General features: G+C 21.3%; 6 protein-coding genes across 6 annotated transcripts; 4 read left to right on the top strand and 2 right to left on the bottom strand.

The window, feature by feature from the left end:
* Positions 1–488: 488 nt before the first annotated feature.
* PCHAS_0506800 (citrate synthase, mitochondrial, putative) lies at positions 489–2192 on the top strand (the record flags this gene model as incomplete). Its single annotated transcript, XM_016800119.1, has 1 exon — positions 489–2192. One exon carries the CDS (start codon positions 489–491, stop codon positions 2190–2192), a length of 1704 nt encoding a protein of 567 aa, XP_016655164.1.
* A 1941-nt stretch (positions 2193–4133) lies between these two features.
* PCHAS_0506700 (serine/arginine-rich splicing factor 4, putative) lies at positions 4134–6089 on the top strand (the record flags this gene model as incomplete). The annotated part of the gene is made up of 4 exons (XM_737436.2): positions 4134–4232; positions 4427–4512; positions 4751–4837; positions 4931–6089. 4 exons carry the CDS (start codon positions 4134–4136, stop codon positions 6087–6089), a joined length of 1431 nt encoding a protein of 476 aa, XP_742529.2.
* Positions 6090–11818: 5729 nt separating this feature from the next.
* On the bottom strand, positions 11819–13288 carry PCHAS_0506600 (ZIP domain-containing protein, putative; the record flags this gene model as incomplete). The annotated part of the gene is made up of 6 exons (XM_016800118.1): positions 11819–11947; positions 12039–12103; positions 12181–12268; positions 12400–12518; positions 12686–13057; positions 13144–13288. The coding sequence occupies 6 exons, from the start codon at positions 13286–13288 to the stop codon at positions 11819–11821; spliced, it is 918 nt and encodes a 305-aa protein (XP_016655163.1).
* A 2941-nt stretch (positions 13289–16229) lies between these two features.
* PCHAS_0506500 (conserved Plasmodium membrane protein, unknown function) lies at positions 16230–18497 on the top strand (the record flags this gene model as incomplete). The annotated part of the gene is made up of 3 exons (XM_016800117.1): positions 16230–17341; positions 17474–18185; positions 18450–18497. 3 exons carry the CDS (start codon positions 16230–16232, stop codon positions 18495–18497), a joined length of 1872 nt encoding a protein of 623 aa, XP_016655162.1.
* A 489-nt stretch (positions 18498–18986) lies between these two features.
* On the top strand, positions 18987–19897 carry PCHAS_0506400 (methyltransferase, putative; the record flags this gene model as incomplete). Its single annotated transcript, XM_734001.2, has 2 exons — positions 18987–19224; positions 19365–19897. 2 exons carry the CDS (start codon positions 18987–18989, stop codon positions 19895–19897), a joined length of 771 nt encoding a protein of 256 aa, XP_739094.2.
* A 974-nt stretch (positions 19898–20871) lies between these two features.
* Positions 20872–24949, bottom strand: PCHAS_0506300 (RNA-binding protein, putative; the record flags this gene model as incomplete). The annotated part of the gene is made up of 2 exons (XM_016800116.1): positions 20872–23735; positions 23890–24949. The coding sequence occupies 2 exons, from the start codon at positions 24947–24949 to the stop codon at positions 20872–20874; spliced, it is 3924 nt and encodes a 1307-aa protein (XP_016655161.1).
* Between the last annotated feature and the right edge of the window lie 1135 nt (positions 24950–26084).

Raw genomic sequence — 26084 nt, 5'->3', positions numbered from 1 at the left:
ATTTGAATATAAAATATGTGTAATATATATGTACTACTAATAATTTTCTGCAAATATAATATTTTTTAAAAACAATTTATATAATATATATGTCATGAAATTAACAATATTTATTCTTTTTTAAGAAAAATTTGAAAATATTTTTTACACATGCGTTTGCAAAGAATAATTAAAAAGTGTGCAAAAATAATATTTTAAGGTGAGTTTAATTTATATATACGGCTTGCAGTCGATTAAAAGAACAAAAAGAAAGAAGACAAACATAACAATAAATCAAAGTAATAAGAATAAATAATTAAAAGTCTATTTTTTATTTGTTTTATACTGTTTCATTATATGTTCCTTGTATTTTACAAAATTCATAAAAAGTTGTATTTTATAATATTTGTAATTTAAAGGGAAATTATATATTAGCAGTGTGGTGATATATTAATTCGCGCACAAAAAAAAAAACGAAAGTGTAACACATATATACATTTTTTGCAAAAATGAAGAAAATAAGAAATATATCACATAATGCTGTCTTTACAAAAAATAAAAGAGATTTTGATATCATATTTAAATGCCAATATAAAAAAACATTTTTTCATAGTACCCCAAAAAAAAAATATTGTGAAAAACAATTAAATACCTACAATGAAAAATTAGTAAATAAGAATAAAGCGTCTATATCTTCCGTTTCTTCTTGTATGCTTCCAATAAAAAAAGAAAATATTTTAAACACAAACCATGCTCGTTATTTTTCTACAAATAATATAAATGAATCAAACTTATATCTTGAAAACTATTCTAAGATAAGGCAGCATATTAATACCATAGATGGTGAAGAATCTATTATTATGAATATTTTGAAGGAAAAAACCCATGATTGCATAGAAAAAACGAGGGAACAATTAAAAACAATTATTCATACATACCCCAATACGCCTATATCTATATGTACACCTAATAATGTAATTGGGGGTTTAAGAAATACTATAACTTTAATTACTGATACATCTATTTTAGAGAAGAAAAAGGGAATATTATTTAGAGGTAGATCTGTAGATAAAATTTTAAAAGATTTCCCAAAATGGGACGAAACATGTAAATATCCCATGGCTGAAGCTATGTTATGGTATTTATTAACAAAAGAAATACCAGGAGTAGAAAATTTAAAACTTTTTTCACGAGAATTATATTGCCGAGCAAAAAAAATTCCACCATTTGTTTTTGAATTTATAGATAGCATACCACCATTTACACACCCTATGAGTCAATTAATAAGTACAGTTTCTTTTTTAGAATCATTATCCATATTTAAAATAAAATATTCTGAAGGAATATTAAAAAAAGACTATTGGAAATATATTTTAGAAGACGCTGTTTCTTTAATTGCTCAAATTCAAGTTGTAGGGGCATATATTTTTAAAAGAACATTTATTGACAATTCTATTAAAAACGGAGAAGGAATTGATTTAGACATAGATCTTGATTGGTCAGCTAATTTTTCTAAAATGATCGGCTATGATAGTAATCAAGTAAAAGATTTGTTAAGATTATACTTTTTATTGCATAGTGATCATGAAGGTGGAAATGCAAGTGCACATGTATCTCATTTAATAGGAAGTACATTAGGAAATCCATATTTGTCATTTTCCGGATGTGCTATTGCATTATATGGGCCTTTGCATGGTTTAGCTAACCAAGAATGCCTAAAATTTTTGCTAGATATAAAAAATAAATTAGGTGATAATAAAGCATCATATGAATTTATTGAAAAATATGCAAAAGATTATTTAAATTCTGGACGAGTCATACCTGGGTATGGCCACGCAGTTTTAAGAGTTCCTGATCCTCGATTTTTAGCTTTTAGAAATTTTGCTTTAGCTAACTTTCCAAATGATCCATTAGTGGAAATACTTGAAATGTGCTACAAAGTAATACCCGGAATTCTTTTAGCAACTGGGAAAGTTAAAAACCCTTACCCAAATGTAGATTGTTATAGTGGTTCATTATTATATCATTATGGAATTATATATCCCGAATACTATACAGTATTGTTCGCTATTTCTAGGGCGATAGGTGTGATGTCACAATTAGTTTTATCTCGAGGTTTAATGTTCCCATTAGAACGCCCCAAATCAGTAGATATATACAATTTAAGAAAAATTTGTGAAAAAAATTATGTTAAAATAGAGGAATTCGAGTAAGTTAGGATCAAAGCAAATGGAAGAAAAACATTTTTTTGATGTATATATCATAAGTTGTAAAAACGAGAAGGAATTTTTCGTAAGCATCTTTTTCCCATACATCCAAGCCTATACTTTGGGCTTTTTTTAAGATGGGAAATTTATATTTGTTTCGTTATTCCAATATAACGATAAATATAGGGAAACATACGCGAAATGCGTCAAAATAATAATATAGCGAGTTATAAATAAATTTTAAATAAAGAGAAGGAGGAAATCAGTATCCATGATATTTTGCTAAGCATTTTAAAGAATGCTATATATTAGAATAGTGGTTATAATTATAACCTCTATGTGAAATATGTGTATATCCATTTTTTTATTTAATATATTTTTTTGTAATTTTCAAATGTTGATTTGAGGACATACACTTTGATAATATGTAAACTAGTATGCTATAATATCTAAGCCAGCCATACAAAAATTAAGCATATTTGTTTGGTATCCTCACCTATGTAAGTGTGTACATAAATGGGGATAAAATATTTCATACCATATATACATTGCAAACACATATATCTAATGTTTGTATTTCAATACATAATTCAAACAAATTTGAATATCTTTTAGAACACAAACTTTTTTATTTTTCCAGCATTTTATAATTTAAACTATATCAAAAAATAAAACAAATTTTAATTTAGCATGACCTATTTATATAGTGAAAGCGCTTATGTAGGATATTTAACATATATCTAATAGATTAGTTACTAATCTATGCAATAAATAACATACAATAAATTGATCTAATATAATACTCAAAAGGTATTTCATTTTATACACTTTCTATATTTTAGGTGGCCTTTTTTATAAGTGTAAAATTTATGAATACAATATTCCTTTTAATATATATACTTAATATGTAAATATTTTATGATACATACACAATATTTGAATGTTTTGTTATTTTTGATTTTCTTAGCAATTAGGTGTGCTATAATATATACAACACAATTGCTTTGTTAATTTTTTATTATTTTAATTTTGTCTCATTTGTAAAATATTCATATTAAATACCAAAATAAAGGGAAATATTGTTTGAATTTTAACTTAACAATTCACACTAATTAATATATATACACATTTCTTAATACAAAATATGTAATATTATATTTGTTCAAAAGAATTTTTCTTTAGCCTTTTAACTCATTCCAATTAATATTTATGACATTTTTTACAAATGATAAAAAGCTTTGAGAATGAATTATGGATTTACTAATGTATTTAATATATTTATTTTTAAGGGAACTTGTATATCCCAAACCATCGCTAATATGCAATAATTTTTTTAACCTAATAAGTTATTCATGAATAATATCCATAATGATAGATATTTATGTACATATATGTAATGCCTTTATTTATTTTTTTAATATTTACATTATAAGCATTATTTGGAAGCACATTTTTGTAATATATTATTATCTCAATTTATTGATACATATGAAAAATGTGATTTAAAGAAAAAGAAAATATTTATATGTTAAGCATATATTTCACATAATTTTTGTTTGCTATATAATTTTTCTCTAAGAAAAATTAGCTATTAAATTGATAGACTTTTTTTATTTTACATGATGTATTTGGCTATTAAAAACAATTATATATATGAATATATATATATCCTTTACTAAAAAATGCATACAAAATATGTTGAATATATTTTTTTAACATTTTAAAGGCTAATTTTATAGTTTAAATTGGGTTTTTGTTTTGTTATATGTGTATTAAGAATACATTCCTTGTTTTACTACCCAATTGCTGCATTTTTTAATTTTATTCTATTTCCCCTAAAGAGAATTTACATTATATTTACATATGTGTGTTTTTTGATAATTTATTAGAATATATTACTTTATGTTAATGCACACATTTTAATGTATTATAATACCAATTAATAAAATGGGTTATAGATCTTCAAGGTATAGAACATCATGCATATATGTTGGAAACTTACCAGGAAATGTCTTGGAAGACGAAGTCTATGACTTATTTGGAAAGGTATATACAAAATTATGTGTGTATATGTGTCCCTTATAACCATGTATAGTGTTAATTTGCTATAATGTGTTCGTTTATACATACTGTTTAAATATGCAGTTAATATAAATTTCGATGCTTATACACAAAATATGACTAATATGTTATATATACTATTTAATTTCTTTACACATGTATCTTTTGTTTCTATTTAGTATGGACGTATAAAATACATTGATATAAAATTAACAAGAGGATCAAGCTCTACAGCATATGCATTTGTTCATTATTATGACATAAAGTAAGAAAATACTTAAAAAATGTGTAAAATGAGAAAAAAATATATATTACCCTCCAAAAAGTATATAACTATAAAATTCAATGCTATTAGAATAAAATACTACTACATTGAATATATGTATAATCAAATTTAAAATAGTGTATTATTAACTTTAATAGCTATTTACATATCGAAAAATTTTGTTTATATATATTTTTGGAAAACAAAAAATGATCATTTCATATATTTTTCGTTTCAGAGATGCAGAATATGCAATAGAAAGAAGAGACGGGTATAAATTTGATGGGGAACGTTTACGTGTTGAATTTTCTGGAGAAAATAAAAGGTTTCAATATATACATTTATTTATTATTTTAAAAATATATGTGACAATAATACGTGAAACAAATAATATTTTTGTGCTTTATTAATTTTTTAGCTTTGGAAAATATCGAAGAAAAGAAGATGGAATTGGTCCACCTTTAAGAACAGAACATCGAATTATTGTTAGCAATTTACCAGATAATTGCAAATGGCAACATTTAAAAGACATAATGAGACAATGTGGTGATGTTGGATATGCCAATATTGAGCATGGTAAAGGTATCGTGGAGTTTGTTGACCGCGATGGAATGCTATATGCAATTGAAAAATTTGATCGTGCAGAATTTAAAGTTCATGATCAGGTTACAAATATTAAAGTTAGAAGAGATAAAAGAAGTTTATCTTACATAAAAAAACATAGAAGTGATTATTATAGCCCACGACATAAAAAAAAACGAATATATAGTGACGAATCTGAATCAAATAGATCACGGCGACGCAGTAAATATAGTAGCTCATCAAGCAAAGGACACAGCAAATCTGGGACAGATAGTGATAGCTCATATGATAAAAAGGAGAGAAAAAAAGATAGAAATAAAAACAAAAGAAGCTATTCTTCTGACGGGAAAGGAGATGATAAATATAGTAGAAGTGAATCAAGCAATTCATTAAGTGATGATAGAACTTATAAAAAGAAAAAAAAAAATTACAGTACTTCAAGCGATAGATCAAGCAAAGGATCCAGATATAATTCAGAAAAGAGAAGTAGAGAAAGTAGGAGTCATAGTAAAAGTGGAAGTGAATACAAAAGTAGAAGTATTAGTGAAGATATAAGCAATAATGAAAAACAAAGCGGAAAAAACGTGAAAAGGGAAAATAGTTTAAGCGGTGAAAAAGAAGAAAAACAAGATCATACTGAATCTCCAAAGTCAGGATATAATAGCACAGCTTCGGAGGTAAAGAAAGATGATAACGAGGATAAAAATGATGAAGTGGATGAATCCAAAAAAAATGAGAAATCTTCAGCTGCCCCAAGAGGAAGGAAAACGGCTGCTAAAAGGAAGCCAAAAGCTGGAAAGGCAAAAAAAGGAAAAAATGAAAATAAAAGTGAAAATGACGATTTAAAAAGTGTTTCCAATGATGGCAATAAAAGTGATACAAATAAATCAGTAGATAAGGAAAATAATAACGACACCTCAGTTAATCAAACTGAAGAAACAAAACCCAAAAGAGGTAGAAGAGGTAGAAAGAAAGCAAATCCTGAAGAAAATTAAAATTCTGACAAAAATCAACAGAAAAGGCTAACTATTTTAATCGTGCTCATAATATTTTTAAATTGAAATTGGAATAAAGCAAATAAAATATATTAGTAAATATTAAGAATTTGTTAAGAACGTTGCAATAATTCCTATTTTAAATGAAATTATGTTTTAAATTAAGACAATATTAATAGCATTATTAATATTATGAATCCATTACCCTTTTATAATATATATTTGTATTTTTTTTATATTGTATTTTTAAATGTTTATTTTTAATATTGTAGATATTTTATAAAGACTTAATACATATTTTAAAATATATATGTATTTTTTCTGTTTTTTTATAAATATAAAAGCAATTATATTAATCCATCTATGCCACAAACACAACCAAAAATAAATTAATATATAAAAATATATTAAACCTTAATATGCTATCTCATACACATTTTTCACCTTCGATATTCTATAAAAAATGCATTAAATCCATTCTTTCTTTTACTAAAATAAATAGGAGGAATAAACTACGATATTGTCATATGATTTTAAAATTTGTATTACTTATGTGCATCATAAAAATTAAGTATATTTTTACATTTTTGTTTAGAATTGGAAAGATATATGAAAATTATAGCTGTCCAATATGTGTATATTTGTTGGAAATATATATAATATAAAAACAATAGTAAAATATATACACTATATTTGATGAAAATTGTGATTTTTCTGTAGAATGGCAATTATTATTTCAATAAAAAGTTTACACTATATTTTTATGATGATTTGAAAGTACATTGCATTAAAAGTCATAGAAATAATTCGAATTTCTTTTAATACATGTATGTGCGACATTATTTCTCATTGGATACGACTATAATATGAGGTAATCTATATTTCCATGTAAAAATATATATATTTTAGAAATATTTATTGGTTATATAATATTTCACATCTTTAAATTAGATCAGGTTGAAATTTTAAATTTAATAAGTTATTTGTATTGTATTCATATTGAGAAAATAGTTTCATTTCCAAAAAAATATATAGGTAAACTTTTTTAATTGAAATCAGATGATTCAGGGAAGTTGAAGGAAGTTCATTTTTTAAAACACTGTAATTTATAGTGATTAATAGAATTATTCATTTGTTCCCATTATATATTTATACAAAATATTTTGTTATTAAAAAGTTTATATATTAAATAGGGAATGTTATGCTTATAATATTAAGGGTTATGTAATAAATAGTCTTTTTTATACATTTAGATGAATCCATCAAAAATTGTTGAAAATACATTTAATTATGCATTGGTAATATATTTTTAAGTAATGCTTATGAATGCTTATTAAAAAATATAATTACCAAAAAGGTTTTTTATTTAGACAATATTAAAATGTAATATATTTGTCTTTACGTAGATTTATACTACTATAAATTGTAAAAAACGCATCATTATTAAATGAGTGTTTAATAATATCAATACATATGATTTTGAAATTGAATATATATATGCTATTCGATTAAAATATATTATTATCTATAAATTAACTAAGGTTCTACCTGGCCACGTTTCTTTTTTTATTAAATAGTTACGTTTTAAAAAACTCAAAAATAGTAAATTTATATATAGCATATAGCTAATAAGAGACATTTCTTTTAAATATTTATGTTACTAAATTGTACCTAATTTTATTTTTGTACTGTTGCATTAATTTATTTTGTATGATTTAGCAATGATAGCAATATGATTAATAGACGTAGATACATAGATATAGTTTCATTTTGAAATTCCTATGTCATGAAAAACTGTAATAATAATATATTTTAAGACAAAAACATATGGTTGTGTAAATTAGTGTTTTTAAATATTGTTCCTTTAGACTTATTTGCGTTATAAACGTATTCTTCGAATTACATCTAAACATATATGATATTCGAAAAATTAATAAATATATATTATATCTATGTTATTATAAATCTAGAAATATAATGTATAAGAACAAAAACAATTATATAAATAGGGAAAAAATATACAATAAGATTTTCGTTCATTTAAATAATGTGAGAATGGTATAAAACAAACAAAATAACACCTTAAAATGTATACGTTAAGACATACATAAGAAGCTTATCTATAAATTAAACTCAAGGGAATATAATACATGGCTTCAATAAAAAATGCTAATGTTTTTAATGGCGTATATATTTATATAAGAAAATTGTCATTAGTATATTGTAAGTATCAATTAAAAGGAAAACATTATGAAAGCCTTTCAATACACATATTTGTAATACAGTCTTAGAAATGGAAGTATAAGAAACAAAAAATATAGTTACTAAATTTATGCATATTTCCATGAAACGACACAAATTAAATAGATTAATCAATCATTATACATATTGCTTATTAATTAAGATAAATGATTTCAAAATTGTGTATCATATGGAAAGACAAAAAGGTAGCAAGATTATTAAAGTGTATTTGTTTAAAGTCATAACACAGAAACAGAATTTTCATATAAGACAAAAATAATTCATTGTGTAAAAATAAATCTAATAAGATAGCAAATAGTAAATATCGAGATTACAATGTTCAAATGATTTTATAAATAACATATATAATAATATTTATCATATTAACGCAAAAGACATAAGATAAAAAATATAAGGATTATATTTTATAGAAATAAAAAAAAGATATTTGTATTTTAATATATTCATGTAATTTATTTTATAATAATAAGACATATTAAATACAATTATAAAAAAATATTATATATTTATAATTATTTAATTTAATAATATAATATTTTAAATATAAATAATATAATAATTAATATATTTATATATTATTTAATAATATAATATTTTAAATATAAACTAATATATAATAAATATATTTATATGTTATTAATATTAATATTTTAAATATAATTAATTAAATAATAATTTTTAATATAATAAATATAAATAAATTAATATATTATAATTAATATTTTAATATAAAAATAATATAAATAAATTAATATTAATTAATAATTAATTTAAATTAAATAAATATATTAATAATATTATAATAATTCTAATTTAAAACATTAATTATAAATAATATTTTATAATTTTAAAAAATATATATTAATAATAATTAAATTAATTATATTAATAAATATAAATATATATAATGAATTATATAAATTAAATAATTAATATATTAAATAATAATTAAAATAATATATTAATAAAAATAAATATTTAAAAATAATATTATTTAATTATATATTTATAATAATATATAATACAAATAATATTATTAAATAATTATTTAATTAATTAAATATTAATAAATATATTAATATATGTCTAATTTATATTAAAAATATATTAATTTAATTTAATATATATTAATTATATAGTATTTATGTGTAATAAATATATTATATTTAATTATAAAATAAAATTTATTTTAATTAATTAATATTATATATATTATATTTAATATTTTAATTAATTATATATTTAATTAATATAATATTTTCATTTAATTATTTATTTTTATATATTATATTTATCTTTTAAATATATTATTTAATTTATTTAATATTAATTATTTTATATTAATTAAAATAATATTTATTAAATTTAATAAAAAATATATTATATTATTAAATTAATTATTATTTTATATATTATTTAATAATAATAAATTAATTATATATGTATTTATAATATTTAAATAATTATTAATTATATTAATAATTTTATTTATAATTTAAATTATTATTTATTTTAATTTATTATTTTAAAATTAATGTGATTCATTAATAAATATTATTTTTATTGATTCTTACATATTTAAAAATATTATTAGCATTTAATTTACATTTATTTCTATTATATTTTAATATAATTATATATTATTTTTATTTTAAATTATATGCTAATTTCGATATATATATTACTAATTAATAATAAAAATATTTTTTAAGGCATTTACATCATAATAATTTGTCTGTCTATATATTAATATTATTAACATATACGTAATTTTTCATTAATACATTTGATATTAATATGAGAACTATATGTTTTAATTATATACAAATTCGAATTATGATATGTATTATATATAGCATAATATACTTATGCTCATTAAAATTTTCATAAATAATTTTTCTATTTTAATATTATAACCTATTGTTATAATATTAGTCATCATTAATTTGAAAACATACATATTATTCTACAAATTTTTGTTATAGTATCAGACTTATGTCTCAGTAAAATTTCTTAGCTACACTAACTCATTTTATAAATACAATTTTTGTTACACAATGTTTTTGTGTTATGCTTATATTTATTAAGTTATATCTTGTCTTAAACGCATTCTCATTCTATATATTTGGGCGTTTGTTTTAGATTTATTAAATATTTACTATTTGAATCTTTAACAACTTAACATATATACTTTACGTATGTTTTATGAATATATATTTTAATTTGTTTATTCTAATAAGTATCTCCTAAAGTATTATATATAAAGAAATGTGTTATAAAAGAATATTTACGTATTTATTGAATTATATTAACGGTTTCTATCTACTTTGAATAAACCCAATATATATAATAATGTAGAAATAATAAAGGAATATTTATTATGCCATAACAATTTTTTTTGAGCAAATCCACAATTCCTTGTGAATATGTCTAGAATAACTTTAAAATAATGGTAATAATCATAAAATATATAACATTTTCTTAATCATTCATAATGTATCCTCAATAAAAAGTATATTTTAATATGTACAAATTATATTGCTTAAATTATACGAATACAAAGCTATTGGTATTTTAAATAAAATGTGTTTATATTGCAAAGTTATCAAGAAAAAACAAGTTTTTATAGAAATCCGAAATTAAAGTTGATACGGATTAATATATACAAAAAATATATACAAAGTAATAATGTTGCATAATTCAATAGATTAAACGTATAAGCGTCTTTTTAATTTTTATTTAATCCATATAACAATTTAAAAGGTTAATAGAAATTGTTATAATGTAAAAATATCAAAATATATTACATTTTTAAAAGAAATTGTAATTTTCTTGAGATACACTTTATAAAATAACTTAATATGAAGTATTAAGTTAAAATTCCCATTTTATCATAAGACAAATAGTTGTAACAAATGGTACTTATAATATTATGTTATATACTTGGGTATCCCCTTTTATACATTTTTTAAATATTTTAAACCTTTTGGAAAATACAAAATTGGAAGCAAAAATATAGTCATTATCTATTGATATACAATAAAAGGTGTAAAGCTTAATGCCGATTTATTTTGAATTTATAAAATATATTTATCAATGCGACACATAGTTGTAAACATCACATGATGTTAATAGAAATATAAAAAAATTATATAACATTAAAAAAAAAATGTATACTACATAAAAATATAGTGTTTATTTATATTCTTTTAAACAAAATGAATACTGTAATATTAACAATATATGTATTAAGTATTGTATTTCGCACGGATGATAGAACAAATAATGAAAACATATACATATTTCATCAATAGTGAAACTATAAAAAATCATTTATTAGCAATTTAATTAAAAAAGTGGAAAGAAATAAAATATAAATATACAAATTTTATAGTATGAATTTTTATAAAATTATAAAAAAATTGATTGTAGAAATTTTTATTTGAATGAAATGAAAATGGCTATTTTTAAACTATATTGGAATCTTCTAAATAATTAAATATGATCATTAATGTTGACATTCCACACACTCCAAAAAAATAACTAAATGATATATAGAATTTGTTAGCTTTCGTCACTGTGATGTCTTTAGTCATCTATAAATATATTCATATATAATATAATGAATTTATATCATTTTATATTAGTTTTACTTATTTTTTATGTTTAAATCTTATTAGTAATTACGTTGAAGGAGAGGTACAAAAAAAATCCACAAGCAATTGAACTAAAAATGATTTCCACAAATTCATCTGCAAATTAAAAAGTAATAATTTATTTATCTTAATATAATATTTTTTTTTGTTTTTTTTTGGGATTGAGTTTTTACTTGATGAAAATGACAGCACTGCAACGACAATTCCTAATGGTAAAGACAATATAAAGGACCATGCGTATATAAAGGATAAAATTGGATCCTAAAAAAAGGTGAACATAAAAACTTTCTATATCCTTACAATTTATAAAGTATATAAACCAAATTTAAAAATATACAAACTTAATATAGATTCTAAGAAACAAATATATATTAATATTCCCCTGGTCTTACTTCTGTCTTCTTGACGGCATTTTTATAGATTATTAAACACTCTACCCACTTATGTGCTATCATCGAGAGGCCAACTATTATAATAGGATTTTTATCTTTTAAACTTCCAATAAGTAAACCTTTAAAAATAATAAAATAAATTATATAAGTAAAAAAACAAAATATTCATTCTGTAAAAAGTATATTATACATATAGCTTTACAAAAAATATTTAATAGTTAAAGTATATATCAATTCATCGTTAAACTTTTAAAAGTATAAAATGAAATATATTTAAAAGTGTTACCTTCTACAAATGAATGAATAAAAAGACTTAAAACTATAAAAAAAGCATTTGATTTAAATGTCTCAAAAATAAAATTATTTGGAAAGTTCGTATTTTCTTTAACGCTTAATGATCTCATTTCTATGTCTATTTGGTCATTGGTATCATTTTGATTAGATGCATTTTTAATAGAAAATTTATTTGTGTTTGTATCTTCTGCATTTTCAATATCAGAACAAGTTTCATGATGATCATATAATATATCTGTTATATTCAAAAATGCTACTGATATAAGTATTAAACCAAAACAGTAATAAATGGAAATATTGTTTTTGTTTAATAAAGTTATAACTTCTGGAAGCATGTGTATAAAAGCTAAAGCTAAAATTGCGCCTAATTATAGGGAAGGTATATAAAAAATGTGTTTTTAATATTTGTTTATAAAATATAATGCATAATGTTAATATTTATGTACTTACCACTTGCAACATTTTCAAAATTTTCCATATTAAAAACCTTATGGTTCTTTTTATTTATCATCCTACTCTCTATATGGGAGGGCAAGTAAATGACTACAACACATTCAATAAGGATAATTATAGCCAGAATCAGTTTTAACCACATTTTGATAAAATATATAATATACCAAATTATAATAACAAACAATATATATCATAAATTAAAATAGATTAATGTATTAATAGTGTGTTTTATATATATTACAGTATTTTACTATACAAAAACATATTTCTATATGTACAACTATATATAATTTTTAATTACAAATAACTCGTCAATGTAGTTTTGCAACACATCTCTTTTCATTAAAAAAACAAACAAATCCGTTGTTGATAAAAATATTGTTTATAATATTTTATATAATACAAAAATATTCATCAAATATAATATGTTAAATATAAAAATAAGTTATAATGCAAATAATCATATGTATATGTAGTAAATGATAAACGATGCATCATATTGGGATCTATATAACAAATATACAAATAAATAATTAATTTATAAATTACATAAATTGATATCTTGTCATTCTTAATTTGTTTTTATATTTAAATAATAAAGAAAATTAAAACTGTTTGTGATATAAAAATGATCCATAGAAAATACAAATAAAGGCATGCAACTGTAAATATATATTTTAAACATATATGGCCATATTATTTATGCTAATTTTTATACGATGCATTTCGTCAGCAACACTTAATATAATATAATTCACCTGTTTTAATAAAAATAAAAAACAATCCACAAATGTTAAAAAACTATTAAATATATTATATCATTTCGAAAAATGTTTATAAAAATTAATTGTAAATTAAAATCGAATTTATGAAATTTATATTAAGAAAAATAATTAAATATTTTAAGAAAATTTAACAGAATTCAAATGATTAAGTCATAAGTATATTGCTAATCAAAACGAATCAAAATGTTTTTTTAACTCATATTTTTGGTTTTGAATGCGAAAAAAATATATATATTATATCAAAATCATTTAAAATACATTATATACATGTTAAGTAAATTTATTATTCATTTTATAATTACGACGATGTTTTTTCATGTCTTTTAAATTAAATATGATGGGTTTAAGGCATATGTAACAATTTTGGAGTTCTGTAACATCACAAAACAGATATTTGATCTATCTATATATAAAATGCATAATTCTATATGAGAGTTATTTTGTGTATGATCGTTTTTAAAGAATCACTTACATAATATGCGTCATATACAGTATATATATTAATTTTTGTTACATATGCAATATGGGAAAATATTATTTTCTACATTGTCTTAGTGTGCTATTAATTATGTATAAATATATATATGTAATATCATTTATATTTATTTTTTGATATTTTATATCATAAAATAATTTTTATACTGAAATTGTGCGGTTTGAGAGTTTTTTAAATGCCTACATTCATGTGGTTATTATAATATTTACATAAAAGTGTTTATATAAGAATACATGAAAATAATGTAGGAGGGTCAATTGCAAATGAAAAAAAAAATCGCTTTACGCTATTTTTGTTATCTTAAAATTTATGTATTAACTCAAGTAATATATATTAGAATAAGGGAAATAATATTTTAAGTTACTTAAAGAATGTTTATATTGGACATACCATCATATGTTCTCTATATGCTTGTATTAGGAAACTTAAAAATCTCACCATGAATACAAAGCTATTAAAATAGCAGTATAATATTTTGTGAAGACAATTTTTGTTTTTTAATGTATATATGTATATTTATGGATGTGTTACAAAACTCAACATATATTTGATATAAAATAAGGGTTTATTTTAATTTATGTAAATTATTTAGTAATAAAATCATACATTTACCCATGAGGTATCGTTATGAAGTTATTCTATTTATACATGAAATACATACCTTCGACATGTATTTTGTGTGGATATAAATATATATGTTTATTTATTAAGTTAGAAATGGGGATATAACATATAGGATGAAATTTGTTTTTACCGAATAAGTTAAAAAGTCTATATTAGGAGTGTATTAGTGTAATGATGCTAACCATATTAATATATTGCTATGTTTTATTCCAAATAAATTATATATTAAAAGTTATTTAATTTTATAATTTATCGGGATTAAATTATTATTGTTAATAGATGTGAGAAATAACTTCATTACATTTTCTATTTTTTTCACCACATTTGATTACTTTTCTTTCTTATTTGGTTAGCTTATAATTATTTTCTAAGTAAAATGGTAACTACTTTGTAATCTTAATATGGTTTTTATTGGCTACACTTTTAAAGGGTTCTTATGGGTATGTAATATATTAAGGGAATTTATGGATATATTATGTTACACTTTCAAATATGAATTTCTTTAATTTATATAAACTAAATAATTATTATTATATATTTGAGAGAAAAAATTTATTTATTTATTTAATTTTTTTTAATTAAAAAAAAGAAACCGTATTTTCCAGTTGTAAGCGTATACATATATATTTATTTACAATAAAGCACATACATATATTAGTAATTTACCTTTAGTATTTCAGAAAAAAAAAAAAAATAGGAAAAATTAAAATATGAATTAAAATAAAAATAAATGTGAAACATTTTTAATATATGAAAAAAAATATATTTTTTACATTTCTTTTATTTCTTTATTACCCAGAAAAATAAGTTAAAATAATAATGGTAAACTATATGTTATACATATGTGCTTATCTCTTAAAATGACACAATACATCTAGTTTATGTATTATAAAGAAACAAATCAGAACATAATTTTTTAATATGTTATTTGCAAGGATTTATAACAGCGTTTTTGCTTAAAAGCAAACATACATATATATCTTTAAATATATGTTTATGAGGCTGGCAATATACTATTATATAGTATATTTATATATATATAATTTTCCCTTAATAACAGTTAAGGATAAAACAAATATATATATATTAGTTGAAACAGAAGCTTAAAGAAGTATGTACTGCTTTGAAATGTTATATGTATATAAAAGTATTATATAGATGAAAATGAAACAGAAAAAATGGGGAAATCTTTAAGATCCAGTAAAAATATTTTTAAAAGGGGAGTTGATAATTCAAAAGCATTAAAGTGGGTGAGAAATATATCCCCACTTTTTTTTATGAGCGAGTTTATATATATATTGTTTTTGAGATATAATGATTATGTACTAAGTACCAGATATAAATCAGAAGTGACAGTAGATACTAGAAAAAACATATATAACATATTGATACTTTTATATTTCTTAAAACCGCTTTTTGCTTTTTTGACGGATAATGTATATTTTAATATAAATAATATATTTTTATTTTTATTGCAAAAAGCACATGAGTTATGTAATTGGATTAAAGATGGATTATATTATTGCGCTAAAGTAGTATATAATGGAAAACACATATTTTTAAGGATGTTTTTTAGAAAATATTTGAATGGTGGACTATCATCAGGACAAAAATATTTAAAAAAATGTACAATACATAATAATAATCCATATGCTAATAATTTTTTATATTTCCCTTTAAATAGAAAGTATTATGTCATTATAACTGAACTCATAACAACAATACTGCTACTATTTATATATATTTTTAATAATAAGATAAAATATAACTGGTATTTATTTACAATTTTTATAATTTCAAGCCAAATGTTATTATCATCATGTGTTTTTGAAGGTGTTGTAGTTGAAAAATGTCGAAGAAAAATGCACTTTGAACAAATCTTTTATATATCTTATGTAATGTGCATAAAGATATTTTCATCTCTTATTCTATATTATATATATATATTAAAAGTTAGTATTTTTATATTAATTTTAAAAAGTTTTATTATTTTTGTCATTTCATGTTTATCGAGCGAAGAAACACTTTTATTAAATGATGATTGTGATGTACAGAATAGTTTGATATTAAAAGAAGAGAATAGAAGTATTAGTGTCAAAAATACAGTAGACTTATTATCACAACTTGCTGTTTTAAAAAAAATATTATTGAATGAAAATTTACTTAAAATACTTTTTCTTTTGATCCTATTCAATTCATCGATAGATACAAAATTTCCAATTTTAAACCATGGAATTAAAAATTATAGTTGGCCAAATTCGTTGGTTAATTATGTTCCCCTTGTGTCACAGTAAGAAAAAATAGTGTATACATTTATTACCATTTTTTTGATATACAAAAGTTATATATTTTGTCTCTTCATTCATTTATATATATATATATATATACTTTATAATTTAAAATTTATTTATTTTATTTGCAGATCATCAAAATTAATAGGAATAGCCATATTTCAATTATATACAAATAAAAAACGATACGAAAGTTATGCAATGATAACAATATTAATTAACATATTACTTAAAATAGGGAGTTTAATATACTTTTATTATAATAAGAACACATATGTGAGTCCAGTATTAGTCTTACTTAATATCATAGTTCAAAATATATCTATAAAAATATTAGCACTTCCAATATTATTATTATGTATACAAAAAGCACCCCTAAATTTAGAATCAACTTTAATTAATATATATATTTTTTCTTTTAATTTGTCAAACTTAATTAGTAAAAGATATTTCATGTGGGATATTATATTACAGATGCCAAAGAATGTTTTTATTGTTTTGCTTCTTTCCTTTTTTACCACATGCACGAGTCTATTCTATTATTTTAATATCTCCTTAGATATACTAAATAATATGTATATGTCCTCCTCATTAAATTTAGAAGATAAAGATAATATTTATTTGAAATCAAATAAACCACAAAGGAAAAGTTATTTTAATATCAACTTATTTAATAAAGGGGAAAAAAATCATGCTCTTAAAAAGACTGTTCGTTTTAAGGATGAAAACATAAAGACACATAAAAGCAGAGATGAAGAAATGAAAAATAAAAATACTGCATTCCAAATATCATCCAATTCAAATTCAGATAGTGATCAATGGCTGATAATTGATAATTTAAAGGTAACATAAAAATGATGCTATAACCCCATATGTGTGTATATATAACCCCCAATGTTACATAATCTATTTTTTATACTTAAAAATGTATATTATCAAAAATATAATATTGTTTAATTAAATAAAAAGGCTAAAATATTCCATATCTATGAAATAGTTATATTAATTTTTTTTATTACTTATAAAATATTTTTTCGGGGTTTTATATTTCATTTTTTATATTAAAATTGAAAAACATACCACCTTATTATTTATTTTTTTTTGTAGGGTGAAATGCGGAGGAAATATGCAGATAATAATCCGTCGTTTTTTTGAAAAAAGACGTTATACATATAAAATATATGGATATATTTTTTTTTCAAAACAAATATACTTTTTATTGTGATATGTTAGAACAAGTGATAACTAATTTTATTATGAGTTGCATATAAATTGTAGATGTTATGTCAAATGTAAATTATAATATTTTTATAAATACCTTTTATTGTTAGTTTTATGTGTTTATTTTTATTTAGTTTAATTTATTATTATTATAAATCGTTGTTAGTTTATTTTTTTTAATTTTCTATATAATATATTTTCATCTATTTTACATATAATTTTTTTTAAGCTTTTATTTTTTAAAAACACAGTATAAACGAAAATTAAAATATAAAAATTATAACTTTGTATATAAAATATTGAATCATGTAAAACATGATTGACTTTTTATTTCTTTTTTGATTTTTCAATCAATTTTGTTTTATCGCCATTTTTAAGTTTTTTTTTTGATTTTATTTTTTCAAAATCCAGCTTTTCCTAAACATGTACGAAGTATACTATTTGAATGAAAATGAAGAATTTCAAAAAACAACTGAACGTGAAAACATTGAAAGCCCATTAATTCTTAAAAATTGTCATGTTTCATTAAAAAAAAAAAAAAAAGTCGTTAAGAAAAATGTTTATGAAGGAGGATACACAATATGGGAGTGTACATGGGAAATGCTAAGATTCTTTTATAAAGAAGGAATAAACTTTAAAAATATGAACATTTTAGAGTTAGGTATGTATGCTATTTTGGATTATATAATGTATGTATCAATCTATAACTATTGAAATAGTCTTTGTTATTCATATATGAATTTTAACTAACATTACAACATCATTTTATATATTATATACTATTAACTTTTCTTTTTCAAGGATGTGCACATGGACTCGTTGGAATAAATGCTCTTCAAAATGAAGCGAGTGTTGTTTTTCAAGAGTTAAACAAAAGAGTAATTAATGATGTATTATTACCAAATATAAGCATAAATTTAGATATAAAATTAAAAAAAAAAAAACTTAAAAAGAAATATATGAAAATAAGCAAAAAAGACATAAAATGTTTTATTATTAATAAACCATGGAATAAGTTAAACAAGAAATTAAAAACGAAAGAATTAATGCCATTTGATTATATTATAGGGAATGAAATATTATATAGAAAAGAAAATTATTCTAGTATTGTCAAAATTATAAAATCCAATCTAAAACCAAATGGAAAAGTATACATTGGAACAAAGTCTTATTATTTCGGCTTTGAAGATGGAGCTGGTTCAATCAGCTTTTTGGAATATATAAACAATAATAAAGACTTTAATCTTGTTGCCAAAATAGTTCATACAAGTACAGGCAAATCTATTTATTCTAAGGATATCATAGAAATATCCTTTTTGAATAAAGAAGAATAAAAGACTTTTTTTTACATTTCTAATACCTTTCTAATACCTTTTTTATAGCCTTTTTTATGGCCCCTTTTAATAAATTTGCTACTTTTTTAATCGTGGCCAAAAATATATTCGTTTTCATTTGTTTAATAATATTATGTAATTTTTAAAACATTAAAAAAGTTTAATTTTTTTTGAAAAATAGAAAACATGTAAATGTAAAAATGCCTCATTTGGGAATTGGGCATTTTCCATTTCCGGAGGTATAAAATAGGAAACATGAGGAAATAAAAGAGCAATTTTCATAAAATATTTACAAACATTATATAAACAATATTATATATGTACATATATATATATATTAGTAAAAATACTTAAATAGATATGTATTGTAGGATATGCATACACACACATATATGTAATAATATATTGGTATTTTTGCATTTTAACGTAAAATGATGTTATACACAACATTTTTTTATAATTATTTTGAAAAATAAATACAAACGTAACATAATATATATATGTATATATACTAACGTATGGCATACACAAAGGTATTGCCAAAAATTGGGAAAAAAACATGTACTCTGTAAAATGAACAAGCAGTTGTACATATTTTTCTGAGCAAATTAAAATGTATCTATATAAAATATACTAATATAAAATAAATTCACATTAGACAAATAAGAATGAAATGTTCTTTAATTTGTTATATATTCATACATATATATAACACTATATTAATAAAATATAATATGTATATGAAAATAATTAAAAATAGAAAAAAATGGCATAACATTTTTAGTATGCCATATAGGGATAATACAAGTTAATAAGAAAGATAAAGAGAGAGTATAAGGTAAATAAACATATTAATATACACATATGTAATAAGGCATATACGATATTGGGGGTAATGGGGATTTTTTTTTTCAAATTTATAAAAGACTTGAATTACTGGATATATTATTTTTTATATTATTGAAAATAGTAGTTTAATTTAAACTTTCATTATTATCATCATAATATAACATAAATTTGTTAATATCATCATCCTGTAAAATAGGTATGGTATTATCATTTATTTTATTTTCGTCATTATTTCTAGGATTTTTTATATCCAAACTGAAAAATGAAGTATCATAATTATGGAAGTCCATATAATCATTAGAAGTATAAATGTCGTTCAGTTCATTATCAAATATATCATCATGTCCAAAATATGTTTCTTTTGTATTCCCAACATTATTTTGACAATTTCCGTTTATATTATTGTCACCCATACAATTAATAGTATTATTACCAACATTAATGATATTATTATTATTGTTAACATTTCCAATGGGAATATTATTATTATTTATACTGTTATTATCATCGTTAAACAAGTAAGGATATGTGAAAAAATTTGAATTAAAATAGTTGTTATAAAAGAAATCATCATTTTCCAAATTTGGGTCATTACTTGTTTTTCTTAAATAGGATAGGATATTTTCATTTTGTTTATCTTCTTCCCGTTTTTCCAACACGCTTTCTGTTTGAATGCCAACTTTCCTTCCAGGTTGCTTTTCATATTTTGTATCTATGTTACATGATTTTTGATTTTCTTTATTTTTTAACATAAAAGCTATAAATATGTTTTCTAAACTTTTTTTGTCCATTTGATTATCATATTTCGAACATATTAATTCATATAATTGTATATTTTCTTTATTAATATAATCATATACATTTAACGAGTTTTCAGTTGCGTACGTATTTATGAGTGTAAAAAATTGATGTATATGTTTAAAATTTTGTAAACATTGTGTTTTGTCATCATATATACTATCATTATTATCACTAATATTATTTTGGGTATTACCAATATTTGGTTTTTGAAAATATAAAGACTCATATTTAGTATTAAAATTTTTATTATTAATTCCATTTTCAGGATAGTTTTTATTATTATATTCTTTTCCTATATATTCCCAATTATTTACATTTCTATTAATATCATTTTTTTTGCTTATTTCATTAGCTTGGTTATTATTTATAACACAACTATCCCTTATCGTTTCATAGTTGTATTTTAAATTGTTATATATATTATACGGGCTATGCATATTATATTCGGGTTCATAATTTATATCAGCATTATGAAAAGACACTTTCTGTTCATATATACGGTTTTCAATATCGGAATTGTAGTTATCATTACCAATATTATTTTCGCCATTTTTGTTATACCAAATTTGGTTTAAAAAGGAACTTACGCTTTTCCCTTCATCACTCGGTATTGTTTTATTATTCGTTAGTTTAAATAATTCGTTGTCTTCTGCATTTTTATTTTTATAAGACTTACTTTTTGGAAGTTGGATTTGTTCATTAATAGATGAGATATTATTTACATCATTTATAAAAAATTTATTACATGCATTAATGTTGGATTCATTTGAATTAATTATGGTATGACTTTTTTGCGGATTATATATTCCTTTATTTTTTAAATTATTTAATTTACAGATTTCATTTCTGTTAATATTTGGATTTTCTAAAAAATTGGTGGTACATGAACATATCATATTATTTAAATTTTTATGATATTTCATATCTATTTTATTCGGATAATTAAAAGATTTAATTATATTTTTTTCCTTCTGATCATTCAGTTGGAAATTCCTTCGTTTTTTCAAAAAATATTTTTTCCCCTTTTCTGCTAAATCATTGTTATCAACGCATTCAAATTTATTCTCTACATTATCATATATTGATAATAGTTCATTTTTGTTAACCCCATTTTTTTTCATCTTAATATTTCCATTATTATTGTTATCTTTTATGTTAATAAATTTATTTCCATTTTTTATTACATCATTTTCTGAGTTCATGTGTGCTCTCAAATTTGTATTATTGTTCATATTTATAAAACTTAAAAGACTATTATTTTTATTATAATTTTCTTGAGAGCGAAAAGTATCATCAAGGTTGTTATATAAATCTATGTCTTCTCTTTTAAGGTCGTTAGATAAACGGGGTGATGTTATTAAATTGTTTGGATGATTATTTGATATGCGATTGTTTATATTTTCATTTATTCTATGCATCTGAGGATATTTATCTGAAATATTTTTTAAATTGTTTGTGTTCATATAATTTGTAGATGCATCAATATAGTTTGAATTATTACATGGAGCAGTGTCATTACTATTTACGTTATTGTCAACAGTTTTATCATCATTGTTTTTTATAGAATTTCCATACATTTCTATTGGACATGTATTGTCATATTTGGTGGGATGTATCATATGTTTGTTTATATCTGGATTAAATGTGTTACTGCTAACATTATCACAAACAGTACTAATACTACTAAAGGTATGCACGTCGGTTTTATTTTCTTTATTTTTATTTGTTATAAAGTTTATAGATTTAGTATTATTACTAGAGGATGATTTCGTTTTGGGTTTATTTTTTTCATCTGTTGAATTTATTGAATTGATAGTTTTCAATGTATCTGTTGTGCTTACTAAGCTTTGGGCAGTTTTGGTATTACTGCTATCTTTTGTTTTATTTTTATTATTGTTACATATATTTTTTAATTTTGCAGGTAATAAATGTTCTTCTCCATTTTTTAGTTGAACTTTTAAAAGCTTTCCATGTATGTACATTTTTGATAACTCTTCAAATGCTTCAACAGCTGATTTTTTATTATCATAAGATACAAAACCAAAACCTCTATTTCCTTGCTTCTTATCATTATCATTGTTTATGTATGGAATTCTTAATCCAACTACATGTCCGTATTTGTTTACAAGTTGTATTAAATTTAATTCTGTCCATTTTAAAGGAATTCCGTATAAAAACAAATTAGCCCCTACAAAAGAAAACCAAAAAAAATTAAAAAAATTAAAATAACGAATCAAAAATGGTATCATAAATTAGTGCATATTAAAAAATTATGCTATTAAACGGTGCAAAGTAGTATCCGTTTTTTTTTTAATTTGTTTAGATTTTTTTCAGATGCATACCTGGTGGTCCATCCTTTAAAAGAGAAAAATTTGCCTTGCTATAATGCAAAGTATTTTGGTTAGGAATTTGCTTCGAAACAATAAAACATATTAACTTATGATTCGGTGAGTTATCGAAAAATTTCTTTTGGTTAAGAATATTGACTGCATTTATAGCACATTTTTCTTCTATAAAATAAATAAATGCATAAGACCATTTATCCAATGACCATTTATATTCTATATGAATTATATATCCAAATATCTCTAATACATTTTTCAGTCTTTCTTCAGTTATGTTTGGTGGGATATTGCCAAGAAATACATTTGTTATTACAACATTTTTTAAATTGCAATTTGATTTATTTTTTTTAATATCATTAGAAATAGCAATTTGTGATTCTTTAACTTCTTTATTTTTATCAACCGACTTAGCATCTTTATTAATTTCTTTGGTGAATTGGTTATTTATATCATTAAGTTTTATTTCATCATCATTTATTTTGTAATCTATAATATGATGAAAATTATTTTCGTCTAATAAATTATAACCCTTTTTAATTGCATCTGCACAATTTGAAGTCTTAGTATTGCTAATAGTATTACCCTCATTAGTGATGGTACTATTATTAGAGTTTCCATTATTGTTATATATATAGTGTTCATTTTTTGAACCATTTATATGCAAATTTTTCTTTTTTTTCTTTTTCTTTTCATAATTTCGATTTGTTTGTGTTTCTTCACAATTTGGAACATTTTGTATATTATTAATATTGTTATTTTCCAAGTCTACATTATCTTCTTTAGCTATTTGGTCATAATTTTTTAAATCCGGAGAAAAAATGAACTTATTTTTTCCGTTTTTTGTGTTCATATTTTTAATAATATTATTTAATAAGTGTTCGCTGTATTTGCTAGCATTTGTGGTTGAAGATGAAGTGCTACTGAGTTTGTTAGTTCCTTTAAAAAGTTTGATTTTATCACCGTTTTTGTTATAATTTGTGTTAGTGCTCACCATATTTTGGACGTGAGTATTTTCGTCGGTAATAAATAAATCATTATTCTCTGAAATATTATCCATTGAAATTTTTATATATGTATCAAATTCTTTATAATTAGTGTGTTTTATTTAGTTAGTTACAAAACTAAATTCATGAGATGCAAAATTATTTGGGTTTCAACTATAGCTTTTGAGATATTGTATTTAAATTTTCCAAAAATATTTTTGAAATATCTTTAGTTAACTATATTTTGTCATTATTTTTTGAAAGTTTTATCACATGCCACTATACAGATACTACGTTGCTACTAATATAAGGATATCTATACTTATATTATATGAAACATCACACGATGTATTATTTTTATAATACAACTTGCTTATATATGTGTTGTTATGTTCTGTGCTCATTGGTATAATAAAATTTATTTAAAAAAAGGAAAGAAGGATTTAGAAAGTAAAAAAGGAAAAAAATAAACGAAAATAATTAAATTAAAAATACATATTAAAAGAAAAAATACTCAATTTCTTATAAATACAATAACGTGTAAATATTAGAAACTGGGATTCATATATTTTTTTTTTTTTTTTAAATTTATAAAAATATATAAATACATATAAACATTATATATATTCGTTAGACAATATATTTTGATATTGTTCAAATATTGGGTTAATAAAATGAATAATTAATTCTTTGCAAATTCTTTTTATTAATATAGTATAAAGCGAGCATGAATAGATAGATATGTAGATATACATACACACACGTATTAATACAATAATAAAACGATACAACTAACGCTTTACTACGTATTAGTGATTGAAACATCCAAGATGGTATGCAATAGATGTAAACATGTACAATTATTTAATAATATGCGAAGAATACATATTTCAAATATATATAGAACACATTATATGTACATACTAAATAGGGTTCAAATATATTAAAAATATGCAAGCATGCAAATGTACAGATATCATATCTATATTTTATGCTTAATACAAAAATTTAGTGTCACACACACAAATGTATAAAAATTCATATTTTTATAATGTACAAAAGGTTGTAAATATAGCTAACCAAATATGAAATACTAGGAATATATACGTACATACGTATATATATGCATATATAAAAAGCCAATGATTATTAATAAATAGATTTAAATAATTATGAATCTGGTTTCATAGAAAGACGAAAATAAATGCT

Source organism: Plasmodium chabaudi, assembly GCF_900002335.3.
Source record: "Plasmodium chabaudi chabaudi strain AS genome assembly, chromosome: 5".
Classification (NCBI taxonomy): Eukaryota; Apicomplexa; class Aconoidasida; order Haemosporida; family Plasmodiidae; genus Plasmodium; species Plasmodium chabaudi.
This window is presented reverse-complemented; position numbering and strand designations above follow the sequence as displayed.